The sequence below is a fragment of the Grammomys surdaster genome, unplaced genomic scaffold (genome assembly GCF_004785775.1).
Source record: "Grammomys surdaster isolate TR1022 unplaced genomic scaffold, NIH_TR_1.0 126109, whole genome shotgun sequence".
NCBI lineage: Eukaryota > Metazoa > Chordata > Mammalia > Rodentia > Muridae > Grammomys > Grammomys surdaster.
Genome location: NW_021620917.1, coordinates 332,927 through 351,645, shown reverse-complemented (window position 1 = coordinate 351,645; position 18,719 = coordinate 332,927). Strand labels below are relative to the sequence as shown.

Genomic DNA, 18,719 nt, shown 5'->3' with positions numbered 1-18,719 from the left:
TCTCTCTCTCTCTCTCTCTCTCTCTCTCTCTCTCTCTCTCTCTCTCTCTCTCTCTCTTCTTTTTTAAGATTTATTTATTTTATGTATATGAGCACACCACTGCTCTCTTCAGACACACCAGAAGAGGGAATCAGATCCTATTACAGATGGTTGTGAGCCACCATGTGGTTGCTGGGAATTGAACTCAGGACCTCTGTAAGAGCAGTCAGTATTCTTAGTCATCTCCCCAGCCCTTCTGGTGATTGTTAAGCCTGTTGAACAACTCTAGAGTCCTGTTCCTGAAGTCCCTGCCCATCTTATGTAGCCCTCCTCAGTGTAATAGAGGAATGACAGGCTCGGCCTCCTGGACCCCAGCATCGCAGCACGTCAGCACGGCCCTTCTCCATGAATGCCCTTCACACCCTTCCTCTGAGTGCTGGGGCTGTGGTTCAGCTGGCTGCTTTGTGGCTCAATTCCAACCCTGACATATGGCCAGACCTAGACATGTCTGCTGACTAGTAAGCTACGACCTAGAATCCCAAAGTCAGAGAGGGAAGAGAAGGGGGTCCCCAGTAGACAGCCCCTTACCTTGGCTCCCTCCAGGTCTCCAAGCTTGCTCTTCTTCCTTATCAGTGTGTTGAAGAAGGTTACGTCAGCCTCCACCCTATGCTTGTCCAGGGTGGACAGCAGCGAGGACTCTGCGGGGCTCCCAGGTTCCACCACCTCCGCCAGCAGAGTGAGGGTTTTAATGTCTGGCTGGAGCCCGTGCTCTGCCATCTTGCCCAGGAAGCCTTCCAGGCCCCCCATCAAAGCCAGTCTATCAGCGGGTGTGGCCACTGTCCCAAAAGAGACCACAGCGGGGGAGAGAGTCTCAAGACTTAGGAGATTGACTTCCAGCTCCAAGTGGGGGGGTTTCAGGGCCAGTGGGGTGAGGGCTACTATGTGGCCAGGTTCTGCCTTGGTTTGTACTTCAGGCTGAATCCTGCTTGTTACCCTGGCCTCAGGAAAGGCTGGTGGCCCCTCGAGTTTCTGAGAAGGTTCCAGAAACAGCTGCCTCTCCAATGCTTCCACATGTCTGACTGACATCACATGTTTGACTGACATACCATGCTCTGTCTTGGCCTGGACTTTCCTCCTTGCCAGATGCTTGCCTGTTGGGGGCTGGAGCAGGAAGGTCTCTTCCTGGGATGTCAGGAGCAGCCTGAAGGCAATCTCTGGGTCCCCCAGACCACAGTCTCGAGCTGCTCCCAACAGGAGGTTGTAGCCATGCCTACTCGGTTTGATCCCCAGATTCAGCATCTGCCGCCACACCTGACAGAAAGATCAAATGTTAGAGCTACAAGTTCCTGCCTCCTACAGGCCTTCAGAGGAAGGACTGTGGTCACAAGCCATCACAGGAGAAGGTAAAAACGAGAAGGCCAGCTTCCTAGATGAGTCTGCCTTGGATTAAAATCTATGATGGATTTGCACCAGTAGACAAGGCCCATGAGAAATACATTTAAGGAAAGATTCCTGCTATTAATATGCTTTTCCTGTTATTATTAAATATATAACAGTCACTAGGTATTGACTAGGTACTGACCCACCCTTTTGCGCAGATTTCTGCCGTCCTATGAAGACGTAGTCTCTTGAGGTGATGCTATGTAGACAGATAACGATTCTATGGAATTTCTAACTTGATTCAAATAATTTTAGGAAGAAAGTTTTTAGAGATGGTCTTAGTTGCTAGAAAGATGTAATAAAGTTAGAATCAAGAATAGAGTGTGCCCACTCCTCAGAACAGTAAGTAAAGGCTGCATACTAACAAATACAATGAGCTTTCACGATCACACTAGAGAGAAATAGACTTGAGACAATCTTGTGTTCTAGGAAAGACATTTAGGTCCAAGGATAAAGTCACTGATAAGGCCAGGCCATGTAAAAACTGTTGCTTTGAACTTATAATGAGCACATAGAATGAAACACTGCTTTGAACTTAGTATCAGCATCCTTCTGTAACTCCCATTGAGCTAACATTTTATCCCTGAGGTAATTTTCTGAAGAACTGTTGTCTAAATGTGTAAAAGGCTAGAGAAAAGAAAGAACGCTGTTGGTTGAATGGTTTGGCCTGCGGGAGCTCTGCCCTCTCCACCCATCCATCCTTCTAAATGTATACGTCTGTTTGTCTGTACGTTTGTGTGTAGGTACATGTGTATGTATATAAGCATGCATGAATACTTGTGGAGCTGACTGACAGACAGTCAGGCCCGGCTAGAGTGTGGGTGTATGACTGTTTGGATGTATATGTCTGTGTATATCTGCCTGTATACAGCATCTTCATTCTTTTCCTTTCCTTCCTCTCTGGTTCACAAAGACTTAACCAGTTTATGCAGAGAGGCTTCTGACTGACTCACCAGAGAAAGGAGCACCAACAATACCTCCTTTCACTTATCCCCTGCTGTTTTATGATGAGGTGCTCAACAGTTTCTAGCCTCAGAGGAATGCATAGAAAGCAGGTCAGCTACTGCAGCAAAGTGACTTAGACTAAGACAGGCAGACATTCTGTTATTATACAGCAACCCTAAATATCTCTTAAGACCACGTCTTCCTTCCCCCTCTGCTGCCTCAAGAACCAACAAGAAAGACCTGAAGGGGCTGGCCCCTGACAGAATGTGAATTCATCATCAGATCAGTAAACCCATAAGGTGAGAGAAAGCTGGAGTAGCTCAGGGGTGGAGCAACTGCCTAGTATGTAAGAACCATAGCACCACAGAAGAGAAAAGAAAATTGCTGAGGATGTGACTAAGGGTGTGAAAGTCCTAGGTTCAATCCCTGCACACGTGCATGTATGTGCATATACATAAATACATACATACATACATACACACACACACACACATATATATACATACACATATATACACACGTACACACACATATATACATAAACATATATACATATTGTGATGGTTTGCATATGCTAGGCCTAGGGAGTGGTACTATTTGGAGGTGTGGCCTTGTTGGAGTGTCACTGTGGATGTGGGCTTTAATACCCTAGTTCTAGCTTCCTGGAAGTCAGTCTTCTACCAGCAGCCTTCAAATGAAGATGTAGAACTCTCAACTCCTCCTATACCATGCCTGACTGGATGCTGGCATGTCCCAACCTTGATGATACTGGACTGAACCTCTGAATCTGTAAGCCAGCCCCAATTAAATGTTGTTCTTGTAAGAACTGCCTTGGTCATGGTGTCTGTTCACAGCAGTAAAACTCTAACTAAGACACCTTATAGGTGTACTGGGGACTGGACTTAGGTCTTCTATAAGAGCAGCCAATGTTCTTAACTGCTGAGCCATCTCTCCAGCCCCCTTTGTTGTTGTTTGGTTGTTTGGTTAGTTGGTTTTTTGAGACAGATTCTCATTATATAGCCTTGGAAGTCATTATGTAGATCAGGTTGGCCTCAAACTCAGAGATGCCACTGCCTCCCAGGTGCTAGGATTAAAGACAAAGCACTAACTCATCTGCCCATATTTTGGTTTTGACAGGAACCTACACAACCTGGGCCAGGGCACCATCATCAAACCCCTAGCTTATCAGAGAGAGGTGTGCAGATGAGGATTGGAAGGTTAGCATCAGGTGGGCAAACCTTGTAACGGGCCAATGCCTACTAGGGCAAGGTCTTCAGTAAGGTGAGATCTTGGCAGCCTTTCCTAAGGAATGGTTAGTATACCATCCTATTGGAGTAAAATGTGGTGGCAGGGATTCACACACTAGAACCAGATAAACTTGGCTTTGCTTTTTTTTTTTTTTGAGACAGTGTCTCAAACTCAAACTAGAACTTTTTTTCCTATTTATTTATCTATTATGTATACGATGTTCTGCCTGCATGTATGCCTGCACACCAGAAGAGAGCACCAGATCTCATTATAGATGGTTGTGAGCCACCATGTGGTTGCTGGGAATCAAACTCAGGACGTCTGGAAGAGCAACTCTTAACCTGTGAGCCATCTCTCCAGACTTTCAAACTAGAACTATTAATGTAGACCAGGCTAGCCTCAAACTCAGAGACCTTCTGGGCCAGCTAATCTTAACTTTAAGTAGTTGTTCTTTCTCTATTTTAAGATGTGGGTGTGTGGGTATGTAGGTGTGTGTTTGTGGTGTGTGGGTGTGGGTGTGGAGTGTGTAGTATGTGTGGTAGCTGTTGTACATGGGTATGTCCATCAGTATATATGCAGAAGCCAGAGGTGAACATCAGGTGCCCTCTCTGCCTGATTCGCTTGAGATAGGGTCTCTCACTGAAGCTGGGGCCAGGCTGGCAGCCACCAAGGCCCAGCAATCCTCATGTCATTGTTGCTCAAAGAGCTAGGGTTACATACTCAGGAGCACGTCCTGAGCTTCTTGAGTGTTTACACTGCAAATGCTCTTACCTTCTGAGCCATCTCCCTAACCCTAAGTCTCAGCTCTTAGAAGCTATGGGATCTCAGGTAGGCTGAGTCTGTGAACCTCAGTTTCCTCTCCTGCAAAAGGGGCTGATGCCTTGAAGAGACAGCTCAGGAAGGATTCAGCACAAACAGGCCATTAGCATTAAAAGGGTCATTCTACTACGTCTTGGCAACTGCTTCCAAATTCTTTGCAGAGGGGACACAACTTTGTGATCTTAGGTTGTCATTCTGCAAACTGGCCAGGAAGCTTCCTAAAATGTGTATCTGGACACAGGGCATCTGAACAGGACTACTCTCAAACTGTGGTGGATCACATTAGATGGAAGAACTTAGAAAAACAAAACCAGCCAGGCGGTGGTGGCACACGCCTTTAATCCCAGCACTTGGGAGGCAGAGGCAGGCGGATTTCTGAGTTCGTGGCCAGCCTGGTCTACAGAGTGAGTTCCAGGACAGCCAGGGCTACACAGAGAAATCCTGTCTCAAAAAAAACAAACCAAAAAAAAAAAAAAAAAAAGAAAGAAAAAAGAAAAAAAAAAAGAAAAACAAAACCAAAAACATCCATGGTGGCAATGTCAACACCCACTCCCACATGATGGGGGGTTACCTCTGGGGGATCTGAAATGGGATTAGAACAGCTGGGCAGTGAGGGCACACACCTGTAATCCCAGCACCTGGGAAATAGGCAGGCAGAGCTCTCTAAGTTCAAGGCCAGCTTGGTCTACAGATCAAATTCTAGGACCATGAAGACTATGAAGACTATACAAAGAAACCCTCTAACCTTCTATCCAACATGTGTGTGTGTGTATGTTGTATGTGTGTCACTTTGGGACTAAGTGTACATTGAACATATACCCAGTGAACACACTGTAATGGTCAGGAACCCCAAAATTAGGTCTGAACAAGATAGGTATGGGCCATCTGAGGTTTTGTCTTTTACTGTCTATTGTAATGCTACATGTGGGCCCCCAAGACCTGGAGTCTGCACATTGCCCCTGTGACCCTGTCCCCAAGGTAATTCTAATTGATGACTAATGATGCCGACAGCCAAAAGCTGGGCAGAAGAGACATAGGTGGGGTTTAGGTTTCCCGGACTTGTGAGCAGAGGAGGACTACAAGGAAGAAGAAGGTGCAGGAGAAGAGGAAGGAGAAGCCCCTATGGGTTAAGGGTCAAGAGAATATGGTCCCAGGGCTGCCCAGTTAGAGCTAAGGCAGCCCAGATGACATATAATAAGTAATACCTTGAGGCTATCGACATAAAAGTAGATTCTAACAGCATGGAGGGTAGGCAGCTGCCCAGATCTTGTGCTGTTTAAGGCTTATCATAAATACAAAGGCTATGAGTGTGTCTTTCATCTGGGGACATAAATGGTCTAAGGCGGACAGAAGGGCCAGGATTTAAATAATTTCTACAATGACTTTTGCTTTCGATAGTGAGGCAGTATTTCCACAAGCCTTTCCATGCTGTCTACAAAACTGAAAAAGAGCACACCCTACAATGATTACATGAAGGCTGCAATGGCTGAGACACAAGCACCCCTGCCACAGTGGACTGGAGAGGAGGCTCAGCGTCTAGGAAAGCACATTGCTCTTTTAGAGGACCTGAGTACCATTTCCCAGTATCCACTTGAATTGGCTCACAACAGGCTGTAACTCCAGCTTCAGGAGACCATTTCTGGCCTCCTACACACGTACATATAATTTAAAAACAAAAGGCAAATGTACTGACTGGTTTTACGTATCAACTTGGCACAAGCTGGAGTTATCACAGAGAAAGAAGTCTCCCTTGAGGAAATGCCTCCATGAGATCCAGCTGTAAGGCCTTTTCTCAATGAGTGATCAAGAATGGGAGAGCCCATTGTGGGTGGTGCCATCTCTGGGCTGGTAGTCCTGGGTTCTATATGAAAGCAAGCTGAGCAAACCAGGGAAAGTAATTTAGTAAGCAGTACCCCTCCATGGCCTCTGCATCAGCTCCTGCCTCCAAGTTCCTGCCCTGTGTGAGTTCCTGTCCTGACTTCCTTTGCTGATGAATAGCAATGTGGAAGTGTAAGCTGAATAAACCCTTTCCTCCCCAACTTGTTTCCTGGTCATGTTTTATGCAGGAATGCAAACCCTGACTAAGATACCAAACAAGGCTAACCGTGGCAACAGGTAAGACTGACCTGCAAGGCTTGCCGGAAGCCTGTCTTCTTGTCCTGGATGCAGCCCACGAGCAGAAAACAGAAGGTCTCCTCTGTGACTGCATGCCCCCTTTGGATGATTTCCTGGGAAAGAGAAGAAGGCAGTCTCACTCAGAACCTATGACCTAGTCTGACCGAGTTCAGTACCAGGTTTATGCATCTCTAGGGAACAGGGGCCTGGGACCAGTTAGATCTAGCTCCCAAGTGAAGCACATAACCGCCCCCTACATATACACTACCTCTAGGCCTGTCGTCCTAGCTCTGTTCTGAGGTAAGGGCGTGTGAGAGCTGACCCCAGCAGTACTGGAGGTTCTGGACTCACAGGACCAGCTTCACAACACCACCGGCAGGCAACTTCTGGTCTGGGTAAGGACAGGCCCTAAGCTTTTTAACCTCAGTTTCTTCATTTGTGCAAGGACACACCTTCTAGAATGTCTGAACAATCTTTCAATCATGTATAGGGTAAGTACAGTCCCCATGAGTCTCTTCAGAGTCAAGGTGGGCAAGACCTCCTTAAAGACACTCCTACCTCTCAGTACCTGTCCTTCCACTCAGTATAGGGACACCCTCTTGCTCTCCTGCTTATAGCCCACCACTTTGTGACTGAGGCCACAGAAAGGTCCTGTTGGATTTGTATGTGAATTCCAGCATAAAGCACAGGTTGTCTCATCTCTCCCGAACATTCCAGGTGTAAGGAGACAGATTAAGTCTCTCTCACACTTGTCCCACCAGACTTTGAAGACAAGGAAAAAAGGGAGCCCCCACCTTGAAGACATCCAGGCACATCCTAAGGTCTGCACACTTGGCGGCCACCTTCAGCAGGGCATGATATGTTTTCAGGTTGAGCTGGAAGTTTTTGGCCTGGAGCTGCTGTCGGAGCTTCAGCGCACTCTGCAGGGCAGAGTCCTTCCAGGGGGACTCCGCACAGACATTAAACAGAGCTGTGTATGTGGCATCCGAGGGCTCCAGGCCTCTCTTCTTCATCTGTTGAGATGGGAGAAAACTGAAGGTGGACTAGGAGAAGCTGGACACAGAGATCAGCAGCCACTTTGAAGGCCCCAAAAAATATTTGTTACCACATCCAACTAGCCCAGGAGCTAAGGCTGACCCAAGTAGCACCTCATATACAGTATCCAAACTCCTGACTCTACCAGAGGGCTTTGAAAAATGGAGCTCGTATTCTCAGAAATGCCAGCAGGAAACCATCCTCCTGGGGCACTTGAAAGAATATTCTAGAACTGGCATACTTGTATCAGGTGCTTCCAACAGCCCTATCCTGAGGCCTGCCCAGCTCACCCTGACTATCCAGGGTGGGCACAAAGTGGGTTCATTCTGGGAGAGGGGGACCAGTGTTCATTAACTGAGAGCTCACAGGCCAGTGAATTCTCAGAAACCAGGGATAAAATGGTTTAGAAAAGTTATTACAACAATTCATATGTCCTTTTAGAAGTGCAATTTTAGAACTTAAAGTGGTGGTGCATGCCTTTAATCCCAGTACTTGGGAGGCAGAGGCAGGCAGATCTCTGAGTTCAAGGTCAACCTGTTGTACAGAGTGAGTACAAGGGATAGCCAGTGCTACACAGAGAAACCTCCCTGCCAAAAAGTGAAGTTCTGTCAAACATGTTGGCAAATGCCTCTGTCAGGAGACAGGCAAGAGGATCTTTTAGTTCAAGGCCAGCCCGGTCTACATAGTGAATTCCAGGTTAGCCAAGGCTACACAGTAAAACTATCTCAAAAAACAAAAACAAAACAAAGGGCTGGAGAGATGGCTCATTGGTTAAGAACCCTGATAGCTCTTCAAGGGAACCCGGGCTCAATTCTCAGCACCCACAAGGCTTTACTGTCTGTAACTCCAATATCTGACACCCTCACATAGAAATACAAGCACGCAAAACACCAATGCACATAAAAATAAGGAAATGAATGTAGAAAGGGAGACACTGCCCTTGCTTTGGCGATAGTCTGTGAGAACTACACTAGGGTACCAAATATGAGGACGAGAGTTAGCAGAGTCTGTGCTGGACCAAGGGCTCCCTGAGCTTCTGGCCCCAGGAAAAGATAGCTTGTCTCTTACTGTAGTTGTCCTGGTAAGACTTTCTTGATTCATTAGGAAACAGACCAGGATTCAGGTGTAAGTGTGGGGTCTGTGGAGAGGAACACAGACTAACTGGGCGTGGCAGCAGACAAGTTTAGAGCACATGTGGGCTCCACGCAACCCAAGCACATGAAGCGCGTCACTGTCACCTGACTTGATGCCCCAAGATGAACTCAATTTAGATTCAATGTCATCAAGCCCATGTCATCTGCCCCATTGTATGACATCATGCTCAGGACCTGCACCCAGCATGCACTTCAAAGCTTTGGCCATATTAATCCGACCCACACTCACATCATTGAAGAGCCTGAAGGCCTTCTTCAGGTACCCAACACGTCCGCAGCCCCCAATCAGCACCGTGTAGTTGCACTCCAGAGGCTGCAAGCGCTCTTCCTTCAGCATCTGCCTCTCAAACAGATCCAGGGCCTCTGCAAGCTAGGGAAAGAGGCAACAGGAGAGGGGGCTCAGGACAGCTTCTGAGACCTTTAGCAAGCCAGGGAGAGTGGGGCACACCTTTGATAGGAGGATCAAAGCTATTCAAGGCTACACAGCATGTTTTAGAACAGCCTGGGACTCACAAAACATTTCCTCAAAACAAGCAAAAAAAAAAAAAAGGAAATTGGGCTAGATCTTTATTCTAGCACTTAGAAGGCAGAGGGCAAAGTTTGAGGCCAGCATGGTCTACAGAGTGAATTCCAGGACAGCCAGGGCTACACAGAGAAACCCTGTCTCGAAAAGCCAAAAAGAGAGAGAATGTGAAAAGGGTATAAAATAATAAAATAAGCTGGGTATAAGTAATCCCAGCACTCAAGAAGGAGACACAGGAAGATTATACATTTCAGGCTATCCTGAGCTACATAGTGAGTACCAATCAGCCATGGCTACCCAGCAAGACAGCCTTGAAAGAATGAAAATTAGTTAGAGCTGGCAACAGTTTAGAGGTCAAACTGTTAAGAATAAATCATGATCCATGTAGTGATTTAAAGATAGGTAAGGGGCTAGCAATATGGTTCAGCAGATAAAGGCACTTGCAATATGAGTGACCAGAGTTTGATCCCTGTGGCGCACATAAAGGTGTTATGGAAGACCTAGCTTTATACATTGTCCTCTGGCTTCCACATGTATACCATGGCACACACATTCACACGTGCACACACACAGCAATAGAGATCCAAGGACTCAGCACTGAACACCCCAACTTCAACAGCCGAGATGCCTGCACTGCCCCACATGAAATGCCAACCCAGCAGAAGGAAAACCTCAAAGTTCGCATGTAAAATGCCTAGCTATTTTACAACAGTAACCAGTTCTCTTAACTCCCTGACTGCCCTCCTCCCGGTTTCCAGCTCAGCCCCTTCAAATGTCTCCCCCAACTGTGCCTCCCTCAGTTCCCGACAGTCTGCTTAAGCAGCCCCTTCCCAGTAGTTTCCCCAATACTAGCAGCTCCAAGCTATAACAACTGTTCTGGCCTATCTGCTCAGCTCAGCTCCAGTGGGCTCAACTGTCTCCTAACAATGTCCTCACTAACTACCTTCTCTTCTCACTCTGCTAGCCCCCACCCACAGCCGGCTTTCTATGTATTTCCTATTCTGTCCCCAGAAATCCAAGGGGCATCCAACACTGAAGGGCATAGGGTCAAGCAGTTCTGACAGCTAAGAATTCTTAAAGGGCCAGGGACACAAGCTAAATCACATCACATTCTCAGACCTTTCCTTCCTTGATCAGACGTTTGCACTGAAAGAAGTACCAGTATGGAGTGTTCCTCTGGCCCCGCCACAGTCTGGGCTCCAATTCTTCCTTCTCAACACCCCGTTCCTTGAGCTTCAGGTTATAGAGCTGGGCTGTTGATTTGTGGAATATTCTCCGGGAGGAGAATTTGTCAGAGAGGGTTCCAAAGCTCTCCTCTTCCTCCTCCTGAGGAGCCTCAGTGCTGAGCTTACTGGAGTCAGGGCAGAGAGTGCTCATTTTCTTCTGACTCCCTCTGCCCAGAGGCAGGAGGGAGGAAGAGCCACAGAAGGAGGCCCTCAGCCGAGCAGGTCCCCTCCTGCCTCCTGTCCATCGGGTAGGTCCAAGAAGATCCAGATGTTGAAGAACAGACAGTCCTATGGGGTGGGGACCAGAAAAGAGCCGGGAGAGTCTTATGAGGTCCATCACTGGCCACCTTAAGCCACTGCGACCTGGAATCAAGAAAAAACGAGGAAACTGCATCACCCTCCATATAAAAGTCAGAAAGGAGAGACGAAGCCGGGCAGTGGTGGCGCATGCTTTTAGTCCCAGCACTTGGGAGGCAGAGGCAGGCGGATTTCTGAGTTTGAGGCCAGCCTGGTCTACCGAGTGAGTTCCAGGACAGCCAGGGCTACATAGAGAAATCCTGTCTCGAAAAAAAAAAAAAATAGGAAGGAACAAACAAACCAGAAAATTATATATGAGCGTGTGGTTTTGTTTTGCTTTTCCTTCTGTGGTACTGGAAGCTGAAGTTAGAGCTTCACTGCTGACTTACATCCCTGGCGCATCCATTTGAGACAGGGTCCCCATTAGGTCAGATAGCTTTGGTTAGCCTCAAACTCATCTTAGCCTCACCTGTGCTAAGATTACAAGCAAGCGCCACTTGGGTTTTGTTATTTGTTGGCATTTTTATGAATCAGGTTGTGTTGGACTTCACATCCAGGGTGAATGTAAGTACTCTCTCTCCCACAGAGCAACAGCCTCCCATCCTAGCATTCTATTTTTACTAGGCTGAGCTGGGGTAGAAAGTTCAGCCTGCTTACTCTGAATCCTTTTTAATAGAAAATAAAATAAACAACAACAACAAAAATCAAAACAAAACGTAAAAAACAAGACAAATAGGTATGCAGGTATTTTAAAGCTTAGCTCTACTAGGTTGACTCGCTCTCCATGGTCTCATGTAATGCAGGCTGCCCTTGAACTTCTGATCCTCCTGTCTCCACTTGCCACTTACTGGGTTTACAAGTATGTACTAACACTACCGGTTTATGCGGTGCTGGGGCAAGCACTTTACCAACTGAGCCACACCTCCACCCCCCTACCCCGACTTTTAAATGTCTGCATTAGAGATACATCCACAGGGAGACCTGGGACCCTAGGGTCGCTCCTTGCTTCCTCTTCCCAGACCTTCAGAGCCTACGTTTTCTCATCTGACGCCTGAGCTTGGACAGAGTCCCTCAGGTCCAATTTCGGCCCGGCTTCCGGGATTCCTATGAGGGTTGAACAGAAACTCACTCTGTGCGTTCTAAGCAGCGAGCCCCTAGTGAGACGTCCTCAGAGTCGAAGGACGGAGGCCTCAGAGATTCGGTTGTTACACTCAGCACACACGGGGAGATCACGCGCAGGCGCACTTTGCGTCGCCGCCTCACGTTCTGTAAGACGCCGAACCGCGAACCGAAAGAAGCAGGCGATCGGTCAGCGGCTAGCCAGGCTTGGAGGCGTGGCAGGACTCTGAGCTCCATTGGCTGAGTCTGGATGGGAAAAAAGGGACGGCGCGGGTTCAGACGCTCCCGGCATCCCTCTCGGGGCGGCGGCTGCGGCGGCGGCGGCGGCGGCAAGCGAGAAGGGGGACAGGGAGAGGTAGTGTGAAGTTCGGAGAGCGGCTGAGAGACCTGAGGAGGAGCTGGGCCCGAGGCCGCCGCCGCCGCCATGCAGGAAATCATCGCCAGCGTGGATCACATCAAGTTCGACTTGGAAATTGCCGTGGAGCAGCAGCTCGGGGCGCAGCCGCTGCCCTTCCCCGGCATGGATAGTGAGTGCGGGGCCCGGCGGGTGGGCTCCGGGACCCTCACTCTCGCCTAGTTCCTCCGCTTCCGTTCTGGGACTTCCCGGTGTCACTTGAACTTGGGAGACCTTTCCTTGGATCCTTGATCCCCGGGGACTGCGCCGTGGCAATCTTTGGGACAACAGGACTGTGTCGGTTGTTCGCGTAATTCTTGAGTGAACGCGTGTTATCCTGAAGTGGAACTCCCTTCTCCCATCCTGCTCCAACTACAGCAAAGTCTTAGAATGAACCCCATTTCCACCTCTTAGAGTGCTCCTTTCTACTTTCGCCAGAACTAAGTGTTAGGAGAGTATGAGGATCTCTCACTGTCGAGGACTCCGAGTAGACCTTCATATTCCAGGCTTGCTTGAGTCTAACTCCTGGGAAATCCTTCCTTGTCCCGGACTTGTCCATTTTTCTCACTACCCCACCTCTGGGTCACCTGTCCCAACACAAGTCCCCAGGGAACCTTTAGACCGAACTACCTTTACTGTTCCTCTTCACGTGATGATTTTACCATTCTGGTGGGATGTATCTTTCGTTTTGGGGAGCCGCTCCAATTCAGACATAACTGTCCTCTTTGGCCAGGTCGTTCTTGCACATATGTTTACTCTTTTTTTTTTTCCTTTTTTTTTTTTTGGTTTTTCGAGACAGGGTTTCTCTGTATAGCCCTGGCTGTCCTGGAACTCACTCGGTAGATCAGGCTGGCCTCGAACTCAGAAATCCGCCTGCCTCTGCCTCCCAAGAGCTGGGATTAAAGGCGTGCGCCACCACCGCCCGGCACATATGTCTACTCTTAAGCACTAGGCTTTTACTCGATTTGATGGCGCTGCCTTGAGACTATGGAACATTTGTGTGGGTCAGCTCTTTAACTCCCACTGGACACAATAGGTCCACAAACCTGTGGAGTCAAGTGTGCACTTGAAGTGAAAATTTGGTTTTCTTTAAAAAAGGACAGAAATAGGAATATGTTTTTATTTTAATTCCAGGTGTGAGACCTGGGGCTGCTTCAGATTGTCCATAGCAGCTGACTATGATTTGCCTCGTGCTCTAGCAGGGGTGTGATACTGCCAGTGGCAGATAGTTTTTGCCACTGTGTGACATTTGGAATTCGGAGGACTCTTAAGAGGGTATATAAATGCTAGGGCCCCAAGAGTATGGGTCGTTGGTTGGTCAAGGGTTGTTAAGTAGTTGTGCACAGAAAAAAGAAACAACAAGAAATTAGGTATCCTGACAGCAAAGATCAAACTTCCCCCCATCAGCAAGAAGCAGTCTAACAATGACATTGCCCCCTTTCTCCCCTCTGTCCTTTTTTCCTCTCCTATCTAGTGTTAGGAGGTTGAAAGGGTGGAGAAGGTAGACCATAAAAGAATCCATGAAGTAGCCAAAGGCTCCCTTGGCGAGCCAGGGATGTGCATAGCATGGGTACCTCTCAAGCTCAGTTCCAGACTTGGTAGATGCCCTAGGCACTCACTTCTTGTTTGTGGTTGTGTTGGGTATGTCAAAGCCCGGCAAGGCTGCAAACCCTCCTGTGATGCTCTTTGAGAAATGTAAATTCTGCCCTGAAGATGTGTTCTTATCCGTCCTCCCAATCCCCATGACTTGAGGAAGGAAGCAAGACTAACTTCTAGATAGAAAAAAAGATCACAACTATTCTTAGATTGTGTTGTTTAGCTTTTGAGACCATTTCAGGTAGGCTAGGCTGGCCTGGAGTTGCTTATGTTGTCAGGGGTGCTTGAACTCCTGACCCTCCTTTTCTCTACTTCCAAAGTGCCAAAATTACTTACACCTCCATTTCCAATTCATGTAGTGCTGAGGACTGAGCCTAGAGCTTTGTGAATACATGTTGTACAGACCAATTTTGTCTGTCAACTTGACACAAGCTAGAGTCATCAGAGAGGAAGGAGCCTCCCTTGAGGAAATGCCTCCATGAGATCCAGCTGTAAGGCCTTTTCTCAATGAGTGATCAGTGCAGGAGAGCCCAGCCCAGTGTGGTCATGGGTTCTGTACGAAAGCAGACTGAGCAAGCCAGTAAGCACCACCCTTCCATGGCCTCTGCATCAGCTCCCGCCTTGACTTTCTTTGGGGATGAACAGCAATGTGGAAGTGTTAGCTGAATAAATAACTTCGTCTCCACTTTTTGCTCATGCTGTTTTGTTGCAGGAAATACAACCCTAACTAAGACACTTGTCAAGTACTCTACCAACTGAGCTACATCTCCAGCCTTTGTTTTACCTGTTTTTTGTTTTTGTCCTTTGAGACAGTCTGGCTATATAACCACAGCTGGCCTAGAATATACCATATAGCTTTTCTTGAACTTGAAGTCTTCCTGCCTCAGTTTCCTTCTCCCAGGTACTGGGATCACCAGTGTTCACCATCACGCCCAGCAACATCTCTGCATTCTACCACTTTAACTCTGGCCTCGAAAAACCTGCCTGCTTCAGTGAAGCCACTGAATCTCTTGGAAGTTAGCAAGAGGAGGTACATGAGTGGGTTTAAGACACGTCATTTCAGCTACTCAGTGGTGGCTTGTGCCTTTAATCCCAGCACTTGGGAGTGAGGGCCAGGCAGATCTCTGAAATTGAGGCTAGCCTAGACTACAAATCAATTTCTAGGATAACCAGGGCTGTTGCACAGAGAAACACTGTCTCTGGGGAAAAGGAGAAAAAAGAAATGCCATCTTTTTTTTTTTTTTTTTTAAAGTTTAGTGTTTTCTGAAAATGTATGCTGATGAATCAGTGAAAACTATGAATCCAAGATTTTGTTCTGCAATCATGGCTGGTGAATTTCTGGACTCACTGACTGCTGCCACATTCTGGCTCTGTAGATTACTACCATCCCAGAGTTGGCTGCACTTGTGGGGATGAATGGCCATGTTCCTTTATAATTCTATGTAGACGTTGCATAGTAAAGGCTGGCCTACTTGATCTGCCATTATGTTCTTCCACTAGGCTAATGTCTAAAGAGGCACCTGCCTGCTCTGGAATCTTTCCTGTTCAGAGGCCTCTTCTAGTGTTTGTTATTTCCTGTGAGACCATTCATTCCTTTTCTCTGTCTCATACTAATATACCTGTAAATTAACCCCCATGGGAGGGCTGAGCTGGGGGTAATTATTTCTCTGATCTTGTGTTCCTTCTTTTCTTCTCCACCCATTCTTAAATGTCTTGAAAACTCTTGGCTTCCAGGAGATTCTCAGATGTTTAGTGTCACAATACAGTCACATTTCAAAAGTTTGACTGAAACAAGTGGCTTTTGCTTTAAGACAGGGTCTTATTGCATTGCCCTAGCTGATAACTGTCTCTTTCCTTTTACAGAGTCGGGGGCTGCTGTCTGTGAATTCTTTTTGAAAGCTGCCTGTGGCAAAGGTAAGGAACCCTTGACATCCTTCCTGAGGTACCCTGTGTTGTGAGTTGTTTTGATGTTGTTTGTATTTTGATGTTAATTTTGTTTCCTAAAGAGAGGTTGTTTTGATGATCAGTCTATCATGTATTTAGATGATTTTATTTGAGTTTTTTCTTTATTTTAATCGGTTAATAAAGGTTAGAGCCTGTGATTGGGCAGTGGAGGGTAAAGGTGGAGCTGGAGGTTTGAGAGTGGGGGTAGGGAGAGAGGAGAAGAGAAAGAGAGAGGACTGAAGAAAAGGAGGAAGAAGCTATGATGGAGCAGAACCACGTAGCCAGGAGAAACCACAAGTAACAAGGGGTCTTACAGCTGGGGAATAAGTCAGTGTGGTGTTAGATCTGCCCAATGTAGGCTGATAGCTTATAATTATAACTGGATTGTGTGGTTTTTACGTGGGCTTATTGGGGTTGGAAATTCCAGCTACACGCTGCCCCTACTAGTAGATTTACAGGCCACTGGGTATCTGCTTGTATTACCTTCAGTTGTATCATATTGTAGATGAATGTTCCTAAATGAAGCCCTGGTTTAGATAGGCTGGGAGGATGTTGGACTATGGTACCCAAACCCTAAATACAGACTGAGCCTGCCTAGCTTAAAGGTTGCCTTCTTTTGTTACTTTCTCATGGAGAGGAGGCCATAGTGGCTTTCAGGAACTTCTCATGGTCCCAGAATTATGTGTAGCCATGCCTGGTGTCTGAATACAGACTTTTTTTTTTTTTTTTTTAAATTTCAGTGTATGCAAGCTCACTGTCCCTCAGTGGCTTCCTAGCCAAAGACTGGCCAACTCTTTTTTTCTGGGGGCTTGCTAACACTAACCAGGCCCCAACAGAGACTATGTGAGCCTAGCTATCCGTTGATTCATAGGTATTTGTGGGCAGGACCTTATGTGTCAGAAGCTTGAATAGGGAGCACAGACCCAGAGCAAAGGATGTTCTGCATGGATGGACTAGTGAGTTTGGCCTCCACAGTGCAGTTACTTGAAGACCTTGCTGTGTAGTCCTGTGCCCTGGAACTCACTATATAGACCAGAGTGGCTTTAAACTCACAGAGATCCACTGCCTCTGTCTCTGGAGTGCTGGGATTAAAAGTGTGTGCCACCATACCTGGCAGTTGTAGTTATATTTTTCCAAAATACTTTAAACTCAAATACATGGCTATTAAATTTAAAGTAAAGCTACAGAGATGGCTCAGTAGTTAAGAGCTGCTCTTCCAGAGGACCCAAGTTCAATTCCCAGTACCCACATAGCAATTTACAACTGCAGCTTCAGGGGATTTGATTCTCCCCCTCCCCTTTTCTGGCCTTTGCAGACACTGTAGGCACATGTGGTACACAAACAGCCAAAACATGTATTTGCTGGTATTCTTCCTACGTCTACATTGCCTTCTCCAGAGACACCTCTGCTGGTTTCAGGTGGTTCAGAGAAGTGTAGGGTGACGGCTCTCCAGCTTTCCTTCCCTAGGTCCATTTTCACCTGAGCCTGTATCTCTCTTCACTCTTCTGGCAGGGGGCATGTGCCCATTCCGACACATTAGTGGTGAGAAGACAGTTGTGTGCAAACACTGGCTGAGAGGACTGTGCAAGAAAGGGGACCAGTGTGAGTTCTTGCATGAATATGACATGACCAAGATGCCTGAGTGCTACTTTTACTCCAAGTTCGGTAAGGCATGTGGAGTCCTGGGAGGCTTTGCTAAGAGCCACGCCCCAGGGGCCCAAGTGGCAGCTCAGGGGCCACTGCATCGCTCTGTTTCTCTCATTTTTCCAGTCCTTGGGCAGAGCTGGGCAACCTGAGCTGGTTCTTCAGTAAGGGGGTGTTATCATTCTCTGTAATTCCTTCATATCCTTGTGGCACGTCAGGGTTTGGAGCACTTTGGGACATTAAGTGAGCAATCGCAGTGACAAAGGAAGAAGCTGGCTGGAAACTGTCACTGCTCTTGGCAGCCTTACCGCTGAAATCCACATCTCCTGTCATAATCACTGGTCAGCCCCAGCCTAAAGTTTCTGCTATCTCTCTGGGAACGTGATCTTAGACAATAGCATGACTGTCCCAGCAATCCTCAGAATAGCAAGTTTAGGGCTGACTGTCTTCTGGTAGAAGTGAACCTATACTTCCCATGAAATTAAGATTGCTTTAGTGCTGATTAGAGATCCAGGGGCCCCTCCTCTTTGGGGTAGCCTGATTGAAGAAGGAAGGCAGAGTGGAGCTGGTACAGAACTTAGTCCCCCAGGGATCTCCTCGGGTCTACCACTAGTGTTGTCTCAAGAAGTTCTGATGGTCAGCCCAAGGGCTTCTGTGTTCTAGCCCCTGTGCACTGCCAAAAGAAGGCTTCCAGAGGCCAGAGGTGAGGTGAGTTTCACAGCACTGTTACTAAGGGAGATGCTGGTTGTTTTAGTATTGTGGGTTTTTGGTGTTTTTGAGTCTGGGTCTTGCATTATACCCTACATTGGTCTGTAAGTGACGATGCAGATCTGGGTTGTCTTGAATATTCAGTGAACCTCCTGCTTCACTCAGTTCTCCAAGTGCTCGGCTAACAGGTGAGAGTCACCATGCTTGGCTTTGGGTGCCGACTCCTTAGTTTCTTTTCTTTTTAAAGATGTGTATTTATTATTGATGATAATTGTTGCTTGTTTTTTTGGTTTCGTTTGTTTGATTTTTTTTGGAAGCAGTATAAGCTGAGGGGTCAAAACACACAGACAGAAATGGGGTGCAGAGCCGGGCACTCAGGAGGCAGAGGCAGGCGGATTTCTGAGTTCGAGGCCAGCCTGGTCTACAGAATGAGTTCCAGGACAGCCAGGACTACACAGAGAAACCCTGTCTCGAAAAACCAAAAAAAAAGAAAGAAAGAAAGAAAGAAAGAAAGAAAGAAAGAAAGAAAGAAA

At 47.2% G+C, this 18,719-nt stretch overlaps 2 protein-coding genes across 4 annotated transcripts in view; one reads left to right on the top strand and one right to left on the bottom strand.

Moving 5' to 3' along the window:
- Ptcd1 (pentatricopeptide repeat domain 1) overlaps window positions 1-12,012 on the bottom strand; it is a 19,844-nt gene extending 7,832 nt beyond the window's left edge. Inside the window, exons 1-6 of the mRNA XM_028756078.1 lie at window positions 11,911-12,012; window positions 10,378-10,847; window positions 8,965-9,105; window positions 7,341-7,559; window positions 6,558-6,659; window positions 568-1,290 (exon numbers count right to left, since the gene is read on the bottom strand). Coding sequence (XP_028611911.1) covers window positions 568-1,290; window positions 6,558-6,659; window positions 7,341-7,559; window positions 8,965-9,105; window positions 10,378-10,821 — 1,629 coding nt within the window. The 5' untranslated portion in view covers window positions 10,822-10,847; window positions 11,911-12,012. The remainder of the gene's footprint in view (window positions 1-567; window positions 1,291-6,557; window positions 6,660-7,340; window positions 7,560-8,964; window positions 9,106-10,377; window positions 10,848-11,910) is intronic.
- Window positions 12,013-12,184: 172 nt separating this feature from the next.
- Window positions 12,185-18,719, top strand: part of Cpsf4 (cleavage and polyadenylation specific factor 4) — a 14,740-nt gene continuing 8,205 nt past the window's right edge. For 2 of the 3 annotated variants that reach the window (XM_028756081.1, XM_028756080.1), the window contains exons 1-3: window positions 12,185-12,427; window positions 15,754-15,804; window positions 17,347-17,499. In XM_028756081.1, coding sequence (XP_028611914.1) covers window positions 12,325-12,427; window positions 15,754-15,804; window positions 17,347-17,499 — 307 coding nt within the window. In that variant the 5' untranslated portion in view covers window positions 12,185-12,324. The remainder of the gene's footprint in view (window positions 12,428-15,753; window positions 15,805-17,346; window positions 17,500-18,719) is intronic. The other variant, XM_028756079.1, reaches the window with a different exon arrangement.